This window comes from Cylas formicarius, unplaced genomic scaffold, assembly GCF_029955315.1.
Source record: "Cylas formicarius isolate icCylForm1 unplaced genomic scaffold, icCylForm1.1 PGA_scaffold_6__28_contigs__length_40554024, whole genome shotgun sequence".
In the NCBI taxonomy this organism is placed as follows: domain Eukaryota; kingdom Metazoa; phylum Arthropoda; class Insecta; order Coleoptera; family Brentidae; genus Cylas; species Cylas formicarius.
In genome coordinates, this window is record NW_026844347.1 from 3,199,400 (window position 1) to 3,224,352 (window position 24,953).

The following is a 24,953-nucleotide window of genomic DNA, read 5'->3' on the forward strand; positions in this document are numbered from 1 at the left end:
AAATTTGTCGTCAATTTATCGGATGCGAATTTTACATCAGTTTGAACATTGGACCGGATTTGTATTTATTGTCCCTTTCGTCGGGCAGAAAAACGACAGCAAAGCCCACTCGATGGAGAGGCCAACATATTTGCATGTATCGCATTTCCCCTAAAACTCGTACTTGCAAAAAAATAAAAACTCTATCTGGATCAGTTAGGCGGAACGACAATAAAAGCCGTACACCTGTTTGTTGGAGGGGACTTTTTATATGATCCGACGCTTGACAATTCCCGATTAATCCCCAATTATTACGCTAAACATTATAAATGCTCTATTACACGCTCAAAAAGGCTTTGCGTTCATTCCGCCTTTATTTCCTTTTGCGAGAGAGGACAAAACCATTATAAAAACTCGATAATTGCATTCGACGTCAGTACTCGTCGAATAATCGCCGGTAACGACTTTTTCATTTCTCTATAATGTTTTTATTTATCGTTTTTCCTTTGCTCGTATGTGGCCGTGTCGCATTCGATTTTCGTCGCTTTCGACGCACGTCCATCGAACTGATATATATATATATATATATATATATATATATATATATATATATATATATATATATATATATATATATATATATATATATATATATATATATATATTTATATATCTATATATATATATTTATATATCTATATATATATATATATCTATATATATATTTATATATCTATATATATATTTATATATATATATATATATATATATATATATATATATATATATATATATATATATATATACTTGGCGATTCACTTTGCTGTTTTAAAAGTTCTGGGAAACCATTATCTATTTTAAATTTTTGCGTGCAAAAGGACAACGGTGCGAAGCACCAATAATTGTGCATTAAAATTTGCTCACTTTTATCAAACAATTGTAACAAGTAAAACGTATTATTGCATTAAATTTAATATTTCTATAAAACAATAGTTATACTCATTTGTCACATTTTGATACAAACCTACCTTATTATTTAGTATGGATTATATCAAGAAATGGTAAGTACAAAAGTTATAGTATATGGAACTGCGATGAACTTCGTTAAACTTCTTCTTCTTCTTCTTTCAGTGACCTATCAGTTATCTGACATTGGCAACCGCTTGGGAGAAATCTTCTCGGTCTTCTGCCAGTTTAAAAAGTTCTCCTGCAGCCCGGTATCCAGTCCAGTCGCTTATGTTACGTAGCCAGGACTCTGCTTCCTACCAGCTCTTTGTCTACCTTCAATCTGCCCTCCATAATTGTTCTGAGAAGATGGTATGTTTTGCCTCTCATCATATGTCACAGATATGCTATTTTCCTTCACTGGACAGTTGTGATGAGCTCACGATGTGTGTTTGCTCTTCTCAGGACTTTCTCGTTGGTCACTCTTGCAGTTCACGACATTTTTAAGATTCGCCGAAGGGTCCAGACTGCTTAAGGTGCTGATCTTCAGTGTCCAATACTCGACTCCGTATAGAATAGAATAGAAGAAGCTGTTATTGCAGAACACTGACAATAGGTATTTGAACCTTCTTTCTATGCGTGCTACGATTTAGTTCCTGCTAAATATCATAATTTAGTTTTTGTTATGTTAATATTCAGTCCCATATCTGTGCTGATGGTGCTCACACTATGTACAAATCGTTGGGGGTATTCTATGCTACTTTTTACAAAACTTCTGGATTTCTCCTGCGTCGGTTTCTTCTGAATCGAACTTGCTGACGTTTCGCCAATCATCCTGTTGGCTGCTTCAGAGCTTGACTGAAACTGTTCAGTTGTCTTCTATGCTTTCTGCCATTATAACAGTGTCGTGTGCTATCTCAAGTTATTTATCGTTACTGTTAAACTAAATAAATAAAATTACGAAATGAACAGTGCAAAGCCTATGTTCGGTGTCAAAATATATCCAGTCACACTGTACCGAAATTAATTACAGACTGTAGATATTATTATTAAACGGTCTACCGTTTGATCAACCACGTTCTCAAGATCCCACAATGTTTCTTCTACTTGGACGATATAATATACAGCATTTTGTCGGTGTTCGAAGGTCATTTTCACAATGGCAATCTTATATCTTCCATTTTAAAGTCATCCATTTTGAATGTCGCTATTCTTCTAGTGGAAAATCCGACTTTAGGCTCAAATGAGTTTCATTCGTAAATGCCGGATAGTATTATTTTGTTGTTCTGCTATATTGTCCACGTTATATTGCAAAAACAATGTTTTTGTAAATTCGTTGTCTTTTTAACAGTATTTTTGCTGGCAAGCCAGCCGATAATATTTTGTTTTCTATGTCACTACAATTTCTCCAAAGTAAAGCTTGAAAACAAGGATGGACTGTATTTTAAGACCCGTAGATACATGAAAGCTTGGTATTACATAACTTACAGTAATCTACGACTCATCAAGAAAAAAATCTTGTGTTCCACTGGTTTATAATTTTCAAGTGTCTTTTTCTCCAAAGAACAATTTCATCGCTCTCAAGTTAAAGGACTGCGGTATTTTTTCTCTGCTAAATAAAAATATATAGCACTTTTCTAATTATTAAAGGAATACTGGTCGCTTGCCTAAGCTCCACTCAAACTCTTTCTGGGGTGGATATTTCCTTTTTTAGATAGAAATAATATTTTGAGGTAGTCAAATTTTTACTAGGAGTCGCTCCAACAAACATGTAGAATAAATAAATTATGGATGTCGTCAGTTCTTTTCACAGTCACCCGTGTCATCATATTCATATACGGATATCATCTATCAATTTCTTTTGAAAATTGGCCGCCGATAGTGGGGATCAAGATCAAGAAACACTGTAAAATCGATAATATTACATTTTATTTCTTATTCACATGCAATATATGCATTAAGCATTGAGCCCACCATGCACTGCAATATAATATTATAGCTTCGGGATGAGCTATAATATCCCATTGCCAAAAATAAGATAACATACGGTTTTCATCAGAAAATCTCCGTACCCTTAATTTTTTCGCTAAAAAGCTTTTAATATTTGTAAGCATTTATTAAAAATAAAATAATTAAATTGTTCTGCAATAAATATGCAACATTACATTAGAATTATTATGTTATATTATACCTCGAATCATAACTGTTTAATATAGTTCTGAGTTCTGACTTTTCTGGTTATTTCGCTCTTACTCGGTGAGAACTTTGATTTTGCTCATCCCTTGTTGCCCTTAATATTTGGTGTTATGTATTGACCATGGGGCGATGAGCACAACGCCCACTGCAGCGCTGGAGGTCCACATCACCAATACAGATCTATATACAAGGGGAAGCAAGATCCGCAGTATATAGATTACTGCAAGGCCAGTCCCCAATAGTTGGTGGATATAGCATGAAACATACTTTACTTGGAGGTAAGGGCGGACAATGTCCTAGGGCTGCCTACGGACAGCACAATACCTAAGTATTGCTTCGTTAACCACTACAGGACTCAAATCTCTGCCAGAGAAGACTGGGAAAACGGGCCACGAAGCAAGGCAGAAATAACCTGGTATGCAGATGGCTCAGAAACTCAAGAAGGAGTAGGAGCCGGAATATATGAACCCAGGACGAAAAGGAAAATCTCTATTCCAATGGGTAAGCTAGCAACAGCGTTCCAAGCAGAGATCACTGCACTAGAACACTGTACAAGAGAAATAAAAGTGAGGAAGATCCGTAACAAATCAATTGCAATTTACACCGACAGTCAAGCGGCTATAAAGGCCCTGCAATCTAATAAAATAACATCCAAGTTAGTTCTGGACTGCCATAAGGTATTAAACGAAATAGCAAGCCAGAACAAAGTTCCTCTATCATGGGCACCGGGGCACGGAGAGCTTAAAGGTAATGAAGGCGCAGACGACGCAGCCCGCGAAGGGTCGTCAATGCGCCTGATTGGACCATAACCCTTTTGTGGGGTGACCAAACCCGTTGTAAAAACAGCCATCAGGGGTTGGATGGACCGAGAATCCCGACGATGGTGGAGGGACATGTCGGGGCAAAGACAGGCCAAGGAATTCCTAAGGGGCCCATCGGCCAATTTCACAGCGGACTACAATAGAAAAGCCGTAAGAATAATGGTAGGTCTTCTGACGGGCCACTGCAGGCTTAAGAGGCATCTAAGCCCGATGGAAGTGGAAGAAAACACAGAATGGAGATTCTGTCAGGAAGAGGAGAAAACAGCCGCACACGTACTGTGCCATTGCGAAGGCCTAGCGAGAGTGCGTTTCCATCTGCTGGGCGATACCAAACCAGAGACAGAGAGCTATACGAGGGAGCCATTATCGAACTTGTGGAGTCTGGTTAGAGAGACGAACCTGCATAAAGCCCTATAGCTATGGAGAGAGTCACAATAGATCCTCTGGGTCGCAGTGACGGACAGGCTGACTGCTAGCTCTCCCAACTGTTAATCTAATCTAATCTAATCTTTATGTATTTACCATTCGTTTGCACACTAAACAAGCTTCCAGTTTAGCGGTCTGCCATTATGAAGTGTAAGAATAGCACTTTACCTCCGTCATGAAGAGCCTAAACTTCGCCCTTTACCTTCTAGTTTTTTTTTCTTTTCTTTTTTATTCTATGTTTCTCTATTTCGTTTTGTATTTATTTTTTATGCCAATAAAGACCATTTATTATTACTATGACTTATCCTGGTGAAAAATGTAAATGTATGTAAATATGCTGATCCATAATGCATCTCTAAAAATAAAATTCTCTGCATCAGATATCTGCATCTCCAAATTTGGATATTGGCACCACCATGCTTTTAATGGTTGTAAACAGATGCTCAGACACACACCCAAGTGGAATATCTCGCAACTACGCTTTACATAAGACAAACTCCCTTATTATGAGTTTACGATATTCTGTATAAAAATGACTATTCTTAGAATACTTGCCTATTTATAAAAAAAGATGGATGGAGGGTTCATTCGCCCATAAAATATCCTGATATCAAAAATTTGGATCAATTTTGACTATTTTAAATTTCCGGCAAGAATAGAAGTTTAGTTCTCACGCTGTATTAAAATGAAAAATTTACCTGTAGATTAGATCATCTTAAGAAAATTTCCAAAGACGTTGTGCGAGACGCCTGAGGGTGTTACAACTATTTTAAATGATATTTGTTCTTGAAATTGAGCTTCCAAATTTAATTATTCCAATCTATTGTGCAGTAGTGTAGATTAAAATGACATACAAATTCTGTTAACTCCTTGGAATGTACAGTTTTCCATAGAAATAAAAATTTCTGAATAACTGATTCGCATCTAATCGAAAATGATATCGATAATAAAGTAGCCATCGTTGTACAGAAATTTAATTTAATGAGAATCGATTACAAAACTAATAACCAGTGAGCGTTCGGCGCTTGAACAAATCTTGAAAATTACTTTGCAAAATTACTAGAGAAAACAACATCCTCAGAGTGCCATCTTTGGTAAACAGTTTTTCGGGTCATTTTCCTATGAACTTTTTTTCTTGCTTTGATTCCTTTACATAAGTTTTCTGTCGGATTTAATTCGTACCTTTTGAAATAGTTACTTAAATTAACCACGACGTCGATGGATTTATATCATCCATCTCTCTGAGGTAATTTTCCAAAAGCTCCTTGAGGTGTTATCTTTAAACCTTTGTCAAAGTTTGAAGTGTCTGGGGATGCGTGATACGTTACACTGACATATGTTTCGTATCACGATATACCTTAACGTAACATAAGTTGAGGAATTCGGCATGCAAAATAAACAGCTCCTCCTCGTTGTTTGGTTTCCCATTTGTCACAGGGATTTCGTCGGTTTCCCTTAAGTAGGCGCCTGTCTATCACGCGGTAAGCTACTTGTTAAATGTTAATGATTTCGATCGAGACCCAAGGAGATTTGGGGTACCGGGGGTTGGGATGACACGAAACGCGCAGATTGGAGATCTTCTTGCAAAAATTTAAATACGCTTGGTGACGATTTTATTGTCAGAATCTAAAAACCGTGGAAATTCAAATCGCAAAAGTAATATCTCGCAACATTCATATTTGTATGTAACTCACTAACCAAAACTCAAAATGTGTGGTGTCACTAACACTTTTGTTTCGTGACTTTTATGTTAAATTTGTTTTGTTAAAATATTTTCTGCAAATTCTAACCAGCGCTCGACATTGGTCCAAAGTGTTTATTTCTTGTTTTAAGCAGAAATTATCGGAAATAACTTTAACAGTATAGCATTCACCACGTTTAAAAACTCCTTCAGGCACTCCATTTATTAATACACTTGCGACTAAAGTGCCGTTTAAAACAGATAAAACGTCAAGAATGTTTTCGAAAAATTGAAGATTAAATCACTCACACTATGAGTTACATATTATTTGTTACATCACATTTTTTCGGTCGACGTCAAAAACTTTTATTGAACTGCTTGTTTTTTTTTCTGTCGAATCGTTTTCAGTGAGGGAAAAGGAGAAATATATGTCTTCGTAAATCTTTGTCCTTCTAAAGCAGGATGATACTATCCGTGCGTAGTTGATTTACGGTATAAAATGGCGGACACTCTCTTTGTGTTTTCTCGATAGGATACGAGATATTAGGTTTGAATTGGGCTTTCAATTGCTCCCAAGAAAATTTGCACGAGGAATTTAGCATCCTCTGGGGTACGTCGGCCTTGTATAAACACCATACGGAGACCCTCCGGCGTCGCCTTAGTTAAAATAAAAACAGAGCGAATCTTTTTTTCCTCTCTCCCGTATACTGTCTAAAAGAAAATAAATGGGGAAATTGCAAGGAATTGGAAACTAGAACGTTGTATTTTTCCTCCCTTGTTTAGAAAAATTGAATACATAAAGCGAACAGACGTGCTAAAAAGGTAAAAGCCGGTTGGAAAACTTTAAAAGTTTCGCACCCAGGAGGAAAGAGTTCTTTCGTTGTTGGGGACATTATGGGAACAAATAAATAAAACTCCTCTTCGGATTCGTCCCACTTCCCCATCCGTTTCTCCGGACGAATAAATGGAAAATGGAGATTACGCTTCTCTCTGCTAGAGAAAACAAAACGAGGAAATTAATTTGAAAGTTTCCTTTCTCCAGTCAATTTGCCGTATTGCTTTTAAAGTTGTTCACACTTCGTGTTGATTTGTAACTGTGGACTGTTCGCTTCGTTGTACTGGCAGTCTTTCCGCTTTTTCAACACTTTTGTCCGAACAAATTACGGCACATTGTTGCTTTGAATACTGCGGACCGTCTATCGAAATGTTTTTACTTCGAGTAATGTTTCGTGCACATTCCTAATCGTGTGATTCGCATGCCGTTATTTTTCTGATTAGCTCTACTATATAATTAGAAAATGATATTGAAGTTATTATTATAAAATCGGAAGACTATTTCAAATATATCATAAAGGTTGCAACAAACCAGTGACGTATAAATTTTTGGTTAGTGTGTTGTTTCAATTTTTTCATTTTTTTGATATTTAATCGCTTATGTGTGGGTAGTGGTAGATTTTAAATAATAGTACAAAATAAATTAATTAACCATCAGTTTTAATTTTTATAATATCGTGTTTGGCCATTTCTCACCAAAAACTAGCGATATGCAGACAAAACATAATGTAAAACTCATTGTTTAAAAACTTTTTAAGGGGATTCCAACGTAAGACAGTGTTCGACTAGTTAACTTATTGCTTTGCTTTTGTTTGTTGCTTTTGAAATTTGGTAGTTTTGGTTGGTTTGTAATCTCTGCAAGTATAGCACAGTAATATTACCCCCTTTCATGCTAGCTTTGTGGGTTTTTAGTCAAAAAGACTAAGCTGTCAGTCCCATAGCGTTGGAATTACCTAGAGAAATACCTAGGTTTGATTGTAGACGATAAGATCACTTGAAATTTCTCATGTAAATAGATAACTGCATATATCATAAGGAAATATTTTTGTGCTTCATAGTGGTTGAGCACTTTCACTGTGTCTACAAAGCCCATTTCATGACATACTGGCGGCAACTCTAGTTAGAGAATCATAACATCTATAATTTTACTGTTGATCGAAAAGCTCCAGTGATTGTTATGAAAATGTCTGTAAATAAAGGCTTTAAATTTCTTATGGTGTAAGATTTATCTCAAGACAATCTCGTATAAATGCATGCGTACCACTATGCATTCCGTATTATGTCAAATTTAAATAGTATTTTTCAATTAGTACCGAAAGCTTTTATATTGACCCGGAAATTATAAATATGATTGTGGTTTATAAACGTGAGGCATTTGCGCCTCGTGTTACCCGCTGACCTCACAAAGAGTCTAAAATTATACGTTTTAGTGCGCCTTAATTAATAATGACGTATTGCAGTTCTGCAGCAGGTTTCTACATTTAATCATGTTTAAATGAACACCGCAGAAACTGAAATTCATATGCGAAGTGTAAAATTGGCGCTAACTTTTACGCAATTTTGTTGTTTCTCGACGAGTTTGCGGCAAATACTTAAGCGCTCGAATTGTTATCATTTTACTTCCCTTATTCAACTGTTTTTTTAACGTTAAGTTCAATTTTTTCAAAATGCCGAATAGTCAATTATTCAATGAACAACCGTTCTCACTACTTAATACTTACTAAATCTACACCTATCGACACCGTTTCTGACGCCGGGTTTGCTTGTAACAGTAAATGAATTTTTTGCTACTTTGTAACATGCGAGAATCCATTTCTATAAAAACGAAATTGACTTCAGTAAAAACTTTTTTTTGCTATTTAGGATGCTGTAATTGCAACTGCTGCTTATCGTGTTTTAGGCCAACAATTAAAAAAGCGAAAGATGAAGCTTATCATAAGAAAGTTTTTGGTCACATTTGAGCGCAGATGAAAGCCGTCTTCAAGATTTTAAATAAATTAACACCTCATAAATCAATCCATACGTAACAGAAGTTTATGGGACTATAGTGCCATATTTAAAAATGTACACACAAAAAAATTGAGATCGCAACATATATTTTTCACTTGTAGATCGGGAGCAACACGTCGCATCAGGCAATGTTTTGTCAATACGCATGCTACAGGTTGCTAATTGTAATGCCGGCAATAGATTTTATAAACTTCTTCAGTCCATCGTTTTTATACACTCACTTTGCTAATGCAGAATCAAACTCCTGACTAAAGTATCATTGTAGCCGCTTCGCGGTTTATTGTCACAACAGGGACGCATTGATTTTCTAACGTGTCCAGACAAACTTTGATATAATGTAAAAAATTGTACAAGTAATAACGATTTCCAATGATATTATTCCAAGTATCTGCATGAGAGACGAAACCTGAAACTCTCTCGATACAGTTTACGACACTGTTCAAATCAAATTCTCCCATGTTTTATAGTTTTTCATTTACCGCTAATATTTTATCCACGAGAACGGCAATTTTCAGGGTCTTTTAGATATTTTTACCCATAATCTACACCCTGTACATAATTGAAAAGAATCCGGAAATGGAGGTTATAGCCCTGACGTTTTGACTGAAACCAAGGAATAATGATTCTCATATGGTATGGTTTTTTTCAAATAGCTCGAACAGCGTGTGTAATTAACGAAACCGCGAATACAAAAATTGTAGCTCTTGATACGGCCTATTACACTGTTTGAACCGATTAGCCATATTTTTTACGATTTTTGATTTTCGGATAATAATTTACTCTGAGAAAGAACAATTCTCTGGGTCTTTTAAATTTTTGTGTATAATTCTTCTTCTTCCGCGTATGCTGGTTAAAGAATTTTGCTATACGGGCTATATCTTCTACTCAATTTTCAGTTTTCTTGAATACGCGGCCCACCCTTGTGCGTCTTTTCGCCCAACAATTTTTTCAGTTGCATAAACGGTTTTCGAGAAATGACTTTGTGGTTAGACCCTTGCAAACACGATTTTTTATTTTTATTAAATACTTCCAGATCCCCAACCCCCTCAGTTTCAATAGGTTCCGTTAGGGGACCAAACGCTATTTGCCTGCTGAATTTGAAGTCGATAGCTTCAAATTTCGGACACTTATCGTGTTTCATACGAATGTCCATAAAACAGTCGAAACTTGACCGCAGCCATTTTTACAAATGTTATGCACCCAGTGGACTATTAAAAAGAGCAAAATTTGGAGTGTGTAACATAAACCATCCCGAAGTTATTGTCGAAAAACCCTGGAACAGAGAACGGAGAAAGGAGAACGAAGCTGATCATTTCTGTACCAATGGCGGTCCTCTAAGACCTACCGTTACCGAGATCTCAATTTAGTGAAGAGCGGGTATACTTTCGAAAAGGATCGATTTCATCGATTTTTCAAAAGTCATGAGATTCGAAAAAAATTGGAGCTTTCGAATTTCTGCATTTTTATCCAGCAGTTTAGTGAAATAATTTCTAATAAAATATTGGTTTAATTCAGTGACCAACAAACTTCCTAGAAGCCGCATGTCCTGAATTATTTACGCTTCTAGGTTGTTTAACATCTAAACTGCTTTGCGTTTCCTGTGACATGTGCAAATAAAAGGAACCCTACTCCCGAAAATGTTTTCATATGGGCATCCGTTTCCAAATCGGCTCGAAACTGCTCCCCGCATTCACATTTCTTCGTCGAGTTTGTTGTTCACCTCTCGCCCGCCTGAGTGCCACTTGAATACTGTTTTTCCGCGTCACCGATATTGTCGGTTTTTGTTTTTTTTTTTCTCCGGCGAAGTGTTTAATTTAATAATTCATTGCCTACGGGCAGGAGGCACTTCTATTTTTTACATTCGCGTCACGCAGCGAAGTTTAAAAATTTAAGGATTGCCGAGCGCTGTGTAGTTAATAAATGAAAATGTCGCCATAGCCATAAAGATGTAAAAGAAAACAATTATATGTTGTTAAAATCTGCAACATAAAACAGTTTAAACCCACCAATTATCATTTGGTTTAAGGTACCAATTAAACTTAAAGATGGATTGATATAATTATTTTGCATTTCTTCGATATTGGGATGTCGAAAATTATAGGTTCAAATTAGAATTTTTTTTAAGCTAAAGCTAAAGCCGTTTTAATTTGAAAAGATATCCCAAAAACAAGTTCATTTCACTGAAAACACAGATCTACAACATTTGACATTTGACAGATGTTTTTATTTTGAAAACTGATTTTATATTATTTTGGTTGGCTGATTTCAAAACTTTAAGGAAAGAAAAAGCAAAAACGTGCAATTCTAGTTAAAAAAAAATGTGAAAAAACTTTTGTCAGACTTTTTTCTATGAAATCTTCGTCTTTTTGCCAGAAAGCTGCTTTGTCCGGACATTCGCCTGTGTGTTTTTAAGGGCATATCCCGTTTTAACATCCAACAGTAGTCCGCCGCTATCTGCCTTGGTACTGCCGTTCCATTTCCTTAATGTCCTGGTGAAACCTATGTCCCTGTTCTTCTCTAACTACTCCAAGATTATCAAGAAAATAGTTCAAGTGTAAAAACAGGAAATGCACTTCAAACTCATATTACAACCTAGACGATAAAAGTGTTGTAACATATTTTCAACAATACTTTCGTAGTTTTCATCCTTGAGATTTCCCAAGAAACTTATCAATTACTCCTTTAAACGAAACCCAAGCATTTTTCTCGACATTGGTCAATGTGGTTTGCACAATGTTGTAAATGTAAATTTGAAACACTGTCCATTTTTGTCTAGTGCTTTAACAAACTGTATCATCAAGCCAAGTAAAATCTTTCTGGAGTCAACTAAGCTATCACTTAATACATTTTTGCTACCAGGTGTAAGACTTGTTCTAGAGGGCCATTCGATTTAAGTCCAATGTCTATCTCTTGCCCGACTATCCCACCGCTGCCCTAGGAGCATGAACAGCACTTTAAGGTCACCTCAAAGGCATCCATTGATGTTCTTGGTAGTTTATTTTCTTCAAAAGAAGTCATAAATTTTTCTACGTTTCTCTTAAATGTACCGAATGTGCCTTTTACACTTCGCTTACTTGAGTTTTTAAACAGGCGCTATTCATTTTTATACACGCACATTTTCTAATTTTAAAACTAAGTCATAAATATTGTTGCAATTTACTAGCGGTCTTTCCTGAGTAAAATATTGGCATAACTCTTTTTCGCGATCCCGGTAAAAGTTGATGTGACGCCAGGTGCCAGTAAATGCTTGTCACGAAGTCTGGACGCTAACAATTCGTATGCATCCTTTGGAAAGTGCAAATATTTAATTAAATTATTTAATTCGCTCTGGTTAAACACTTCGGGCTCTCTGGTGTGAAATCTGAATCATCTGATTCTGACGATATGACGTTTTCTAGTTCTTTTGGGGCGGTAGGTATCAATACATCTGGCCCACGAGAAACTGGTACCGAATAGCATGGTATAAACAATTTGTTTCTAATTGCACATTACGTGAACAAAAATAACAATCATCGCTGTGATTCCTAGGTTCTCGCCATAACATAGGAACGCTGAAGCGTAAACATTTCTTTCTACCTTTTTGCCAGACTCGTAATGCATCACCCCAAACGGAATCAACAGTATGAGGAGCACAGGACTTGTCTTGGTCGCCAATTTTTACACCAAAATAAGCGTGGTATAGATTTTTCACAGAAGAAGTTATAGTTTGCCGTTGCTTTACTAGGACATAACTACCAAGTTATTTGGATTGTTCACACAATGGCTTCTTTTCATATTTATACGTTCGAGAACACTACAAATACCTAACCACAAAGACAACAGCCGCGAACACACGACGACCAATACAACCAAATTGCGTCTAAGCAAGTTACAACGATATAGTGATGCTTCTGAGCCAACTCTGTTGCTTGGCAGAGAAATCTCATATTATCCCGTGTTGCCAAATCACATTTAATTTCATAAAAATGAAAATAAAAATATGGAGGTTTTTGGAAAAAGGGCACCCAAAAATATACAATTAGACAAACAGCTTTCAAACATTAAAATCACTGTAGACCGTGTAATTTTTCATCTTGTACCCCGTTCTTGAAACCACAAATATTAAATAAAAAGAATACCACTTAGTCGATTTTGAAGTGAAATTCAAAAACAATCTCTTTGGACTTGGAAGTCGATAAAAAATTACTCCAAAGCTAGCAGATCTCTCGAGGCACTACAAAAAACAATATGTGTTTATAGTATTGACTGGCTGGAAATTTGTCTGGAAATTTTAGATCCACGCCAACACACCCATCGCCTCTATCTCACATCGAGGCGATGGCCCAATATGGCTCCTATTTTTTGGGGTTGCGAGAAAACGTCGCTGTCTGAGTAAATAATAATGCTATTACAAAATGCTGTTCAGCACGCAATACCGGTGCTCGAAAGTTACATGATGGTTAAAACATAAAAACATCGATGGGTTATTAAAGATTCTGTTGTTCAAGGGTTGTTATCTATTCTACGACTATGCAGATTGTACATAAACGTCCCCTTGTATGGTATTAAGTTTATTATTGCATTTACGTCTTTGCGATTCTGTGGTATCTAGGGATAATAAATTTGTAATCACATCCACGAACTATTTAACTGATGCTAAAATATATAAACAGTATAATGTGCAACAAGTTTGATAACTTTTTTTGACACTTTAACATACTTTTTCTGCTAAGAAAGATCCGATCACTTTTTCCTCAGGACTCAAATACCGAAAACGTCCGTAAACATGTACAGTATTCTTGTAATTACGTTACTATTGAGTTAGTCATAGTTATAATTGTTAAAAGCTTGGCGGCATTCTTCAACGTATTAAAGTGTGACTTTTCTCAGTGTATAATTGGCTATTTTATAGTAGTTGTGATAGTAGAAAAATGCTTTTCAGCTTGACTTTCGAAATGTCGAAAATCAGTCCGTTAGTTGCTATATGTTGAGTATTTTCTGACAATAATTCGTATACTTTGAATATATTTCTAAATCTATAAATACGAAACAACACTTGATTCAAAGAAACTAATTTACAAAAAAAAATCTGAAACAAGGCTTTTATTTGTTTTTCGTTGTAATCAATTTTCATTAACTCACATTCATAAAAAAATATATTAACAAATAAAAAAAAAGTAGCAACAATGAGTATTTGAAACAGACAGGGTGAAATAAGCACCTCTCCCCCTTTCTAACCGTTAATTTCGAGATGAGTTGGGCTTATTAACGCCTGATATTTTAGAGTAAAACAACTCTTTGGAAGCTTAAAATTTAATTTGCAAAACACACAAGGCTTGAGCTCGCGACAAGTTTTAAACCTGTACATAATGTAAACACATCACATGAGGACGGACGAGAGAAAAGGCAAACAGCGAAAATTATTAAAATTTCATTACGGCAACATTTCAAAATATTGTTTGACAGTAAATTAATTCTAACAGTATAATGGGTGCACATTCGGAATTTTCGATCGCATAAACAGATAGATAAAATGGATATTGAAAAATTTTACACACAATTTTAACCTTAGGGGTGTGGCAGTCTTGCTTTGAAGTAACGCTTACAACGGGAGTTCAAATAATTCAATTGAGATCGGCAAACCGGAATCGAATCGCAATCTTTTGTTTAAAATTAATGAATTGTTTTAGTACCAAATTAAATTAATTATTCCTTATATTATTTATATATTATTTGTAGACTCTAATTTATTTATTGTTTTTTATTTTTATTCAAACAACCTATAGGAAATTAACGTAACATCTATCCTATATTTATTCAAGGCAATTGGCTTGCCTTTATTTTAATCTCGTGTGTAAGTAATCGTGTAGATACATACCTAAAACAAACAAGTAAATATTGTCTTTGGTCCCGTTTCTTGTACACGTATCCGTAAATATTTATCATTAAAAATTTATTAAATGAATCCTGGGTACACTTATTTGGGGTTTATAGGCAAGCAAAGATGGTAAATATTAACTTAATGTGGCTGTTGGTAAAAGCAGTAGTAACGTTGCTAAAAACGCTGTGGTTTATCTTTCGCATATGCCCCTACATTTAACCCACACACTTAACCCCTTTTTGAGAAAATGTTTCAGTTAAAATTCGAACTTATTGACGATCTGTCAACGGTCATGTTGGTTGTTGAATGCCGGAAGGTCATTGGTTAAAACGAGATTTTAAATCTCGCGCATGAGCATGTTGAATGGACCTTCTCAAATTTTTTTCATAGTTCCTTCATTTCATAAGTTTCCGTTTTATTTGCAAACCACTATCCTTTTCATAAAACGCATCTCTTACATGGAAGTAAGTGTTATACATACACCTCAACAACTTTATTACTCTCGAAACTAGCATCGACAATGTCCTAACGATCTTTTGGTATATAAGCTTTCAACATCGAAGCTAACGAACTTGTCTCAAGGATTTGAAGACACTGAAAAATTGTCTTTTTATTATTATTGTGTGATATTATTTAGCTATACGATAATGCATTGTCATTAGTATTTGACAGTTTTTGATTTTGCCCGCAAAAGCAGGACTAGCTTGAGTATTCTCTTCTTCGATTGCAAATAAATTTCATAATGTTTTTTATTGCCCTGACAAAATGTCTTGATCCACATAAAACAATTAACAATGTCCGTTCCGTTTCTATACCTCAACCAACCCTTTTGGGAATACAGAAAATAATCACAGTGCAATCGCCCGCTGCAAAAGTTGCTCTTCGCCCACAAAAAGCGCTAATGGTATCCGAATTGACAAGAATTTTATTTGAAATGTGCCAGTCACATCGGTGCAGCGCACATGTTATCCGGGACAATGTCGTGTTTCCATTAAGAAAAAAACGCTGGAATTGTTAAACGGCCACCGTAGCTACAATTAGCTTCCGGTCTACGTAAAAGCCTGTACACGGGATAACCGCAATAGCAATCGAATTATGGTATATATAGATTTTGACGTCAGGTTTTACAATTGGAATTAAACACAAATTGCGACCGAATTACCATTTTATTGGCAAACTTGCCTCATTCGGAAATAGAATATATTGATGCCTGGCCGTATAAGCAAATGTATAATAACCGAACGCTAGGCGATGTTTAGTCTATTCTGCGGTGCTAAAATAGATTTACGCTTCCTATTATCGCTGGAAATTGTGCCGTTACGTCTGTGGATCATGAAGCAGCACATTTAGCGAGTCCCTCCAGCGAATCCACTAGCAGTTCAAGATTTGGATTTGTCACTTGACTTTAGTTGACTGTTTTCAACTTGCAGTTTATAACGAGAATCGCTCCTCCTCCTTATTGGGTACTTTCGAAAATTAATGAAATTTAATTTTTCGAAATAAAAATTGCATATATCGGTAGCGGTAGGTCCTAGGAGACCGTTGTTAGTATCGAAATAATCAGCGTCGAAAAAAAAAAATTTTTTTTGTCTGGACGTTCTCCGTTCTCGTCTTTTGGTTTGCCCGGAATAACTTTGTACCCCTTTGAGCTACGAAATTGAGATTTACCTCCTTCTTAACCCTCTACGAGATACATAAGCCTGTAAGAAATTTTTCGACTGTTCTTTGGACATTGCTATGAAACACGACACGAATGTCCGAAATTTGAAGCAATCGACTTTATATTTGGCACATTGCTTTGCCCTTTAACGGAGCTTATTAAAAATGGGGGCTGAGGGGTCGAGAAGTATTTAAAAAAAATAAAAATGGCATTTGCGAGGGTCTTCGAAAAAGATTATTTTTCACAAACCGTTCACGAGATCGAAAAAATTATTAAACAAAAAGACACAAGAGTCTGTTCCATAAACTTTTATTCATGACAAATTTTCAAAAATACGCCGTAAATAAAAAAAACAAAAATATTCCGTACTATATAAGAAATGTGCTATGTGTCCTAAATTTGCAGTTAGCAACTTCAAAATTAGCAGAAAAGTATACGTCCTTGCCTACATTTAAACAGTAGAAATTGAGTACAATCAAAATTGAGCAAGTATTTTTTTTTAATTTTGATTTTTTTTTTGTTATTTTGGCCGGAAAGTTGTCCGCAGCAGTACGATACAAAAGCAATGCGTCCCTCTAGAACAAAGGACCGCGAAGCGGCTTCTTTTTGAAATACGAAGCCGCTTCTCGCTACTCGCTACAAACTTGCGCCGCCCACCTACAATTTTTCGAAAGCAATCTTGTTCTTATGTGCCATTTTTTTTATGCGACGATACTATCAAAATAGTGGTTCTACGTAGCTGGTTATTTTTACTACAACGTAGTCGTGTGTGAGTTTTTTTTGCTGGACACACCTGGGAATTCTGCACAATTTATCTCATATACACCAGAAGACAGCCAAGACAACCTATTCTGAGCCTTAACCAGATGACTTTTCAAAGTGTTAGTCTTAACCGAACAAATAATGTGGTAAGGGGCACATTGAAAACATTATATTTTCGGAAATATATACTAATACTTTAAAAGATCATTAGTTAATACTAAGCATAGATTGCTCACTTCTGCACAAATATCTATTGAAACTAATATGAGCATATTAACGAGAAACTGACGTAAATATAATAAAACAGGAAACATTATATCAATACGTTTTGTGAATTTTCGTTCCATGCCAAAAATTATTATTGTTGCGGGTCCTAATATTAATGCTTTGAACGGATTAAATTTATGCAGGGGTATTTAAAAATCAAATCATATTATTAAAGTGTTAACAATCAATTACTGCAAGTTTTAATGCAAGTACGAGATACATCAACCTTCATTCAAATTTTAATGCCTCTTGAAAATTAAATAATCAAATAAATACATAAAAAGCACCCCTTTTGGACAAAGCTTCTTTCGAACAGGAATTCAGACTGCTACAATTGTGGTATATAGCTGCAAAACTTTTTCGTACTGTAAAGTCAAAAAGTTTTTTACATTTCTTGCAAAATTATGCTTAATCAATATTAAATTAATATCCATATACATATATACAAATGTTATATTTGGGTTTGGGAATGTTTGTATACGCGCCTATATCACTAATAAGCAGCAGGAAGGCGCAATGCTAAAGAGCAATTTTGGTGACACATCGTACCTATTTTAATGATCCTAAGATTTATAGCAATTTATTTATAATATTACAAAAATGTCTATCAGCTAAGGGTGGTGGAACTTTTGCAGACATGGCCATAATTAAAAAAAAAGATGATGTCATTAATATCAGGTCAGTTATTTTTTCTTTCTAAAATTTATACTCGTCGCTTTGTTGTAGAATAGAATACAAAAATCAGTGTCAAAATCAGTTTCCTACATTTGTTAGTTTTACTTAGAGTATAAATTTTATATTTACATAACATGGTTTTATTTTTTCTTTGCAGGTATGTATTGAGAACCAACTGTCATTCCTCCCGGTTATCCAACATTGCCGATGGTACGTCAATCCTTAGATTGCAATTTTTGACTATTATTAATAATGTTATTCTAATTTATTTCTTTTAATTCGATTTCCATGGGAATCCCTTAATTTTAGTCTAAATACACTGTCAACTACTGCGAGAGGCAACTAAATTTTCTCTGTACGGTGTATTGTGAGACTATAAAAAAGCTATTCGTGTTCGTGAAACTAAATCGCGTGAAATTTATGTATAGCTTCTACGAACGCACGCTAACTGCTTCCTCTGCGTCGTCATTTTTATTTAATATGCTTATTTTGAAAGCAAAACGCGTATTAATTTTATCAGGCAGGTGTTGCGGATATACTATAACAATCTCGATAATAATGCAGCAAAATTTTGAAGTTTCAAACTGCGTCCTCTTTTCCATTAGTGTCAATTTGGCTCTCTTCTAGGAGCATTTAAATGTACTTCTGTATGACTTGGTTCTTTCACCCAGGACGAAACTCAAGTTCGTCTTAGGACCGCGTTATTAATAATAATTATTGCTTTTGCTTTAAATCCTCTCGAATTGTTATTTTATGGTAGCCTCTACGCCGTCCGAGAATAGCTTGGCTTTGTGTTGAATTTTACGCCAAATAAAATCCTACTGGCCAACCAAGCTGAACATAATAAAGTTATGGTTAAAACGTGTTTAAAATACGACATCAAACGTTCTTATCAGTGGCGTACCGGAGAACGATGTATTTTTTTTGTATATACAGATTAAATTTATTTATTCCTTTTTTCGCCCTCCATAACTACAGCATCCATTTAATGAAATACATCAATTAATGCGTATTTTGGGCTAAATTTATAGAATATCAGAGACATTGGGAATGCCACTGATTAAAATTACAAGTTATTTATCCAATAAAATTTTTGTCATAACTATCGCAAGGTAAGTGTGACTTAAACACTTGTTAAAAAGTATGCATTCAACAATTGGCGATGATTTGTATATATAAGGAATATTTGAGTGCGCTAGTAAAATGCCACATAAACTGGCAGCGGCCATGTAGAACGTTGGACGTCGCAGGATTGAATTTATCGGCGATAGTTGAGGCAATCTCGGCTAAGAAAGACATTAGAATGTGACATGATACTAATTTCACAAATAAATCATGCCCATTCTCATGAATAGTGCCATTATTGTTTGAAAGTGAATGAATGCCTTCTCAACTTTGATGGCTTCAAAAATGTCTGTTTATCGGCATAGGTAAGCTCCTTTATATTTCTAGTAGCTAGTGTAGTGTTCCGAAGGCGTACTAGAAGTGTCGAGAGAACCTCAGAGAGATAGTGTCATCTTAACATTGTTAAATCACTTCAAACTTGGTAACAACTTTTATATGGAACACCCTCCTTTGTATACTGCACAAATTTATAAATTTATTTCGCTTACGATACGATACGTCCGTTTAACTTTGAATATTTTCAGGTTATAAGTTATTTTTGATAAAAATTGGAGAATATCATGATTCATTAGTTTAATGCAAAAATTACCCACATCACGTACAAGTGGTTTGAGAAATAGTTTCAATTTGAGAGCGCGCATTTTTTATTATGATTCGGATTTTTGAAATAGAATAGATGTTTAATAGAGTAGGTGTAAATAACTACTTTAAATGTGGTTTTGCGTATAACCATCATATTTAAGATTTCGTAGTAATTGACTCTGTCTATTTCTTTTCTATTCAGTTTCACTTTAAAATCAGCGAAGTTAAAAATATTTAAACTAGAATAAATTTAAGTTGAAAGCGCCGAGATCTTGGCGAAACGTCTGCGAGATTCTAATCGTATTTCAATAAACGAAGCGATGATATCCCATAATAATCACATTTTCCATCCGTGAAACATATTTGTATAAATCTTAATTGTAACAACATGAAAACTGACATCCTGAGGGTTTTTTGCGTGAAAATTTGGAATGTTTAACTAGTTTTAATATAACTTGTAGCGTGCGTGTGGTGTAAGGAATTTTGTCAGCTAGCTTTTTGTCTTTTACGTCATTATTACCTTCTTAATCTTACACGCGGGCAAATTTAACATATGTCATACAATTTTGCTCATCATTTTTTGAGGGATCGAAATATAAATTCATCCATTAAAGATTGAAAATAAAACGACTTGATATTTTCCGTGCATTGAAGCACTATTTTTTTACGTTATTTTGTCACCTGTGCTTATCTTATTCATTGCAGCACAATGAAATTTTATATTCTTGATTTTCCACCAGTGGTTTATTGGTCAGTTGGTAAATTTTGCTTTCTCTGACGCTAGGTTGGTTGCGCTACTTCTAAATTCTAAAAATAATTCCGCAACAAGGCTGGATGTTCCAGTTTCTGTCTTATTCAATGTATCAACTGTAAACATTTTTATGACAGCGTATAAAATAAAAGCTCGCATGAAACAAAACAAAATTTTCTGGCATTCTCTGGCATATCGTTTAAAATTTTCCACCCGGAAGAACGATTTGACCACGGGTTGTGTAAGCAAACAACGTTTCACTATTTAGTTTTGTCATATTAAGTTTAATGACCAACCAATAAACAGTAGACATTAATTATTTAATGCTTCATCAATTTGTTGTTGTTCCGTGTTACACAATGTTGATCATTTTGGTATTAGTATTTTTTGTTTGGTATAAAACTAGTACCAAGAAAACGATCAGTAGGGCAGTATGCGAAAGGATCTCGTTTCAGCTATTTAGATTGTTTAATTATAACAAGCAAATAATTTCAATACAGCCATAAAAGTCTGGCTGGTCACGCTACTATGTTTGTGAAATGAATTTATTCTCAAACAAATGCCGGTTTTTATTCCGGTAGTGGTAAAAACAAAATGAGGATGAAATAATATCATCTGGCAACATGAGCGTACTTAGTTTAGGAAAATTAATTTTATGTAATATGACAAAGATGATATAATAAAAAATTGTTTTCACTTCATGTAGATGCATACATGCATGCAAAAACAAAGTAGTCGCTATTACTGTCAATTATTATCTTATTTCTTGTTCAGTAACTTAAGACACTTCGCCGTTACTGATATCTGTTAAATGTTTCTCATAGATTGCCATTCGAAAATTTATTACAAATATAATTTGTACATTTTGTCCTTTCCTAACAAGACGTAGTGTGAGTCATCGAATACAGTAGGCAGGAACCAAAACTCTGGTATATCTCTAATAATAATTTTCAAATACATAAAAAATATAAACGATGGTAAATAAAAGAATGTTTTCTTGTAACAAACATTCGTCTTAAAAAATTTAACTTAGCAAATCGTGTTTGAACATTCCGATAAAAGGTGGAAAAATTTGCTCCAGCTACGAATCATTAAAACCGCCGCTTCCTCTCGCTATCAAAAGTATACCAAGCGAGCATTGTACGGAGACAATCTTGCCGCTTCAAATACCTGCCCGCGCTTTGGGTTTTATCAGACGTCTGCAGGCAGCCACCTTTTAAGCGTTTATTAAAATTACAAAGTCGACCACTTTAAAATGTATACACGGCCCTATGATACAAGTAAACAAGTTCCGTTTTTACTCTGCCACAGCGCATCAAGCGTTTGCTCAATAAATGTTATCTCCTCTAAAATACTTATCTCGTTATTTCTGGGTTTAATGGATACTGTTGATTTCGATGGGATCATTTCCAGGAGTTAATTTTGTAGAAAATTTTTGAGCAAGTATTTCCAAAAACTGTGTAATAAGGTCCCGTATCTTATCACACAGTTCTTGGAATTACTTTGTACCAACTGGTGAGAAAATTTCTGCTTAACCAAATCGTAATAATTTTCTTCATTAAAAGCTGTCGCGAGCCACTTCGAGCGTTTTTGGTACTTTAGTCATAGGGGGCGATTCAATGTTGGTATAGATTTTATCCAGTGATAATATTTTGACATTTGTCAGTTCCGATGGTTCCGTGTTGCAAAAATTTATTCCGCTTCTTGCACTCCGTTCGTGCAACAAACTTATTACTAAGGTATCGTTTATTTGTGGCATAATTTGCTACTACAGTATGTTATTAATGCATTTTTTAATTTCTAAATAAAAAGTAGTAAAAAATATATAATCTGTGGAATCAAATCTGTTTTTTTTTCTATTCTCCCAGGAAATCTTTATATATTACTGCATTCTTGCAATATTAAAATTTTAAACCTCCGTGTTCAGATTGACCCAAATATCCTATAGAAAATTTCTTGATGAAACAGGAACAATTAAGAACAATTTAGAGAAAACATGCTCCCTCTTACGAAAACAAAAAAATCATCGTGTGGCAGATACTATTTTTCCAAGTTTGCAAGTCTTTTTGACAGGGGCAAAAGTGTAAAATTTTAGGACTTTAAAATATCGATCAGGTCATTAGAAGAACTCGCCTGATCCTAACGGTACAAGCTACGGCCTTTAAAAAAACAAAATTTAATTTTAGAGCTTAAAAACAGGGATTTAAACATTGCTAGCTGAGTTCTAAATACCCCCATAAATTTTAAATGAACTAAAGATGATTGGTTTGTTAGAAGAAACATAAACTTTAGAAGTATTTTAGTGTTGTTGCCAAATTGCATTTAACACAACAATTACACTTTGTAATCGTAACCACTTTTGAAAGAATTATTTGTATACTGTTTCGTTAAAGAAAAAGTATTAGCTTGAACTTTTAGTTCTTATTTATTTTGATAAATGGATTTTCATCAAGTAAAAGCCACTTCAGTTCAATTTTTGAAAGAAGCTGAAATTGGTTTCTTGGTTATTTGGTATTTTAAATTGCTCCTGCGTTGCCGAATATATTCCCAAAACATTTGGTTTTTTAACAAATGTCTGCAAAATAAGGTTTTTCCAAAATATATAAAATTGAAAACCAACAACGGATGTCCATTTAAATATTAGTTTGATGATATTTATTCATGTGGTGACTAACTGAACCACATCATACCATACAGCTCCGATCTTGCTGAACCATCTCATTGGGTTCTCGTATCTTTGATAGGAAATAGAAGTACTTTAGTTCCGTGAAATAATATCTGAATTTTGACTGATCTCTGGTAATCTCTTTTAGTCTGTTTGTCCATTTGTCCATTATATTGCCACAACTGCACAACTGTATGCTGTAGACGCCTTCTATCGCTATGGCAATTGTATCTTTGACCGACCTTTTTTTGATTTTTAAAGAAGTATGTGTAGCGAAACGTGAGTTTTCTGTTCCTATGGAAGATTTTTCGAAAAACAAGCGACGTTAGTTGACACATTTCACGTAAATATTCAATATGATTTTTAGGTTGGCCCTTAATTTGATTAAATTCATCAAATAAATCGATTATTATGTACGTTGTTTCATAAGCTAAATAGAAGGAAGAACGTATTGTATACAAAGTTTCGTTTAACCAGATAAGCGAAGTTTCCTTAACAAGACCATCTATTAATTTAAAGCCCTTGTTATACTTTCGGTCGGGAAAATATTAACGGAATAATCATTTAAAGCGGAGCGGGGAGCCTCAGGAAATTAAATTGCTGTAAAATAGTGTTTCCAGAGTCGAACTTTGGGACGTGTTTATCTTTAACGGGCGACCGGAAATCGATAGAGAAACCAGTTGATTCCGTCGAGGAGGAATCGGTGCCGGTCAGGATTATACGTTCATTGAAATTGAAATGAAATAAAAATGCAAATTTTTAAGCCTTATTAGGAAACCGTGGCGCGTTGCGGCATTGAGTGCTCGCAAAGTTAAGGGACTATCGCGATCAGTCCTTGTCCAATATGACCGCGTTCAATCCTCTGGATATTATCGCTATGGTCCAAGAAAATGGAAAATATTTGGTTAGCTATCTTATCCCATAAACCTTTATTTTCAATTTACAAAATTAATAGCATTTTTGTTCAACACGATGAGAGGATTTTATTATTTTTATTAATATTGCTTAAGGTAAGGAATTTAAATATTAACGTTACAATTAACGATTAGTCTTTCACTCAACTCCCATTATTGTAGCAATTTTCCCTGAACGTGTTCTTAAACACGATGTATCAGTTTCTCTGCTGCAGGTATATTCGTATATTTTTATTTCTTTGAAATTATGTTTTAACTGGCTTCTTTAATATTTCTGGATTTGTAGATTTCAAGCAGTTTTGTTTTTCGTCTAATAGGTTTAATTTAAACACGCGCTTCGCCAAAATATTGTAATTTTTGTGTAATTTCTTTGGAATCTTTCGAAATATCAATTTGTCCATTCCACAAAACTATTCGAAGAACACGTAAGTAATATTTCTTGTTTAGCATCGTACAAGACCTCTGCTTACCCAAAGAAACTTCCACAGGCTACTGTAATACTATTTACAAAACTTCTAGATTCCTCGTGCATCGGCTGTTGTTGAGTCAAACTTGTTGACCTTTCTCCAATCATCCTGTTAGCTTCAGAGCTTAAACTAAACCTGACAAACCACACTACCACCAACAACAACCGACGCAGTAGGAATCCAGAAGTTTTGTAAATAGTAATTTGATACACATTTAGCCAACAATCACTAACACCTAACACAAAGCATAATTAACCATCGACCATCATCTTCGAAAATCGATGCTGTTGTTTAAATTTATCATAATTTTAAAACAATAATCATTTTATTGGA

The 24,953-nt window shown here is 34.8% G+C and overlaps 2 protein-coding genes across 14 annotated transcripts in view; both read left to right on the plus strand.

The window, feature by feature from the left end:
• LOC132703146 (polypyrimidine tract-binding protein 2) overlaps positions 1 to 24,953 on the plus strand; it is a 569,388-nt gene that overhangs the window by 446,386 nt on the left and 98,049 nt on the right. The window contains exon 1 of one of the 13 annotated variants that reach the window (XM_060672265.1): positions 18,307 to 18,326. The exons of the other annotated variants lie outside the window; for them this stretch is intronic. Coding sequence (XP_060528248.1) covers positions 18,324 to 18,326 — 3 coding nt within the window. The 5' untranslated portion in view covers positions 18,307 to 18,323. Of the gene's footprint in view, positions 1 to 18,306; positions 18,327 to 24,953 lie in introns of those variants that run through there. 13 annotated transcript variants of the gene reach the window in all.
• Positions 3,723 to 4,163, plus strand: LOC132704140 (uncharacterized; the record flags this gene model as incomplete). Its single annotated transcript, XM_060673951.1, has 2 exons — positions 3,723 to 3,797; positions 4,113 to 4,163. Coding segments are annotated over 2 exons (126 nt in total), but the record flags the coding sequence as incomplete, so codon positions are not given.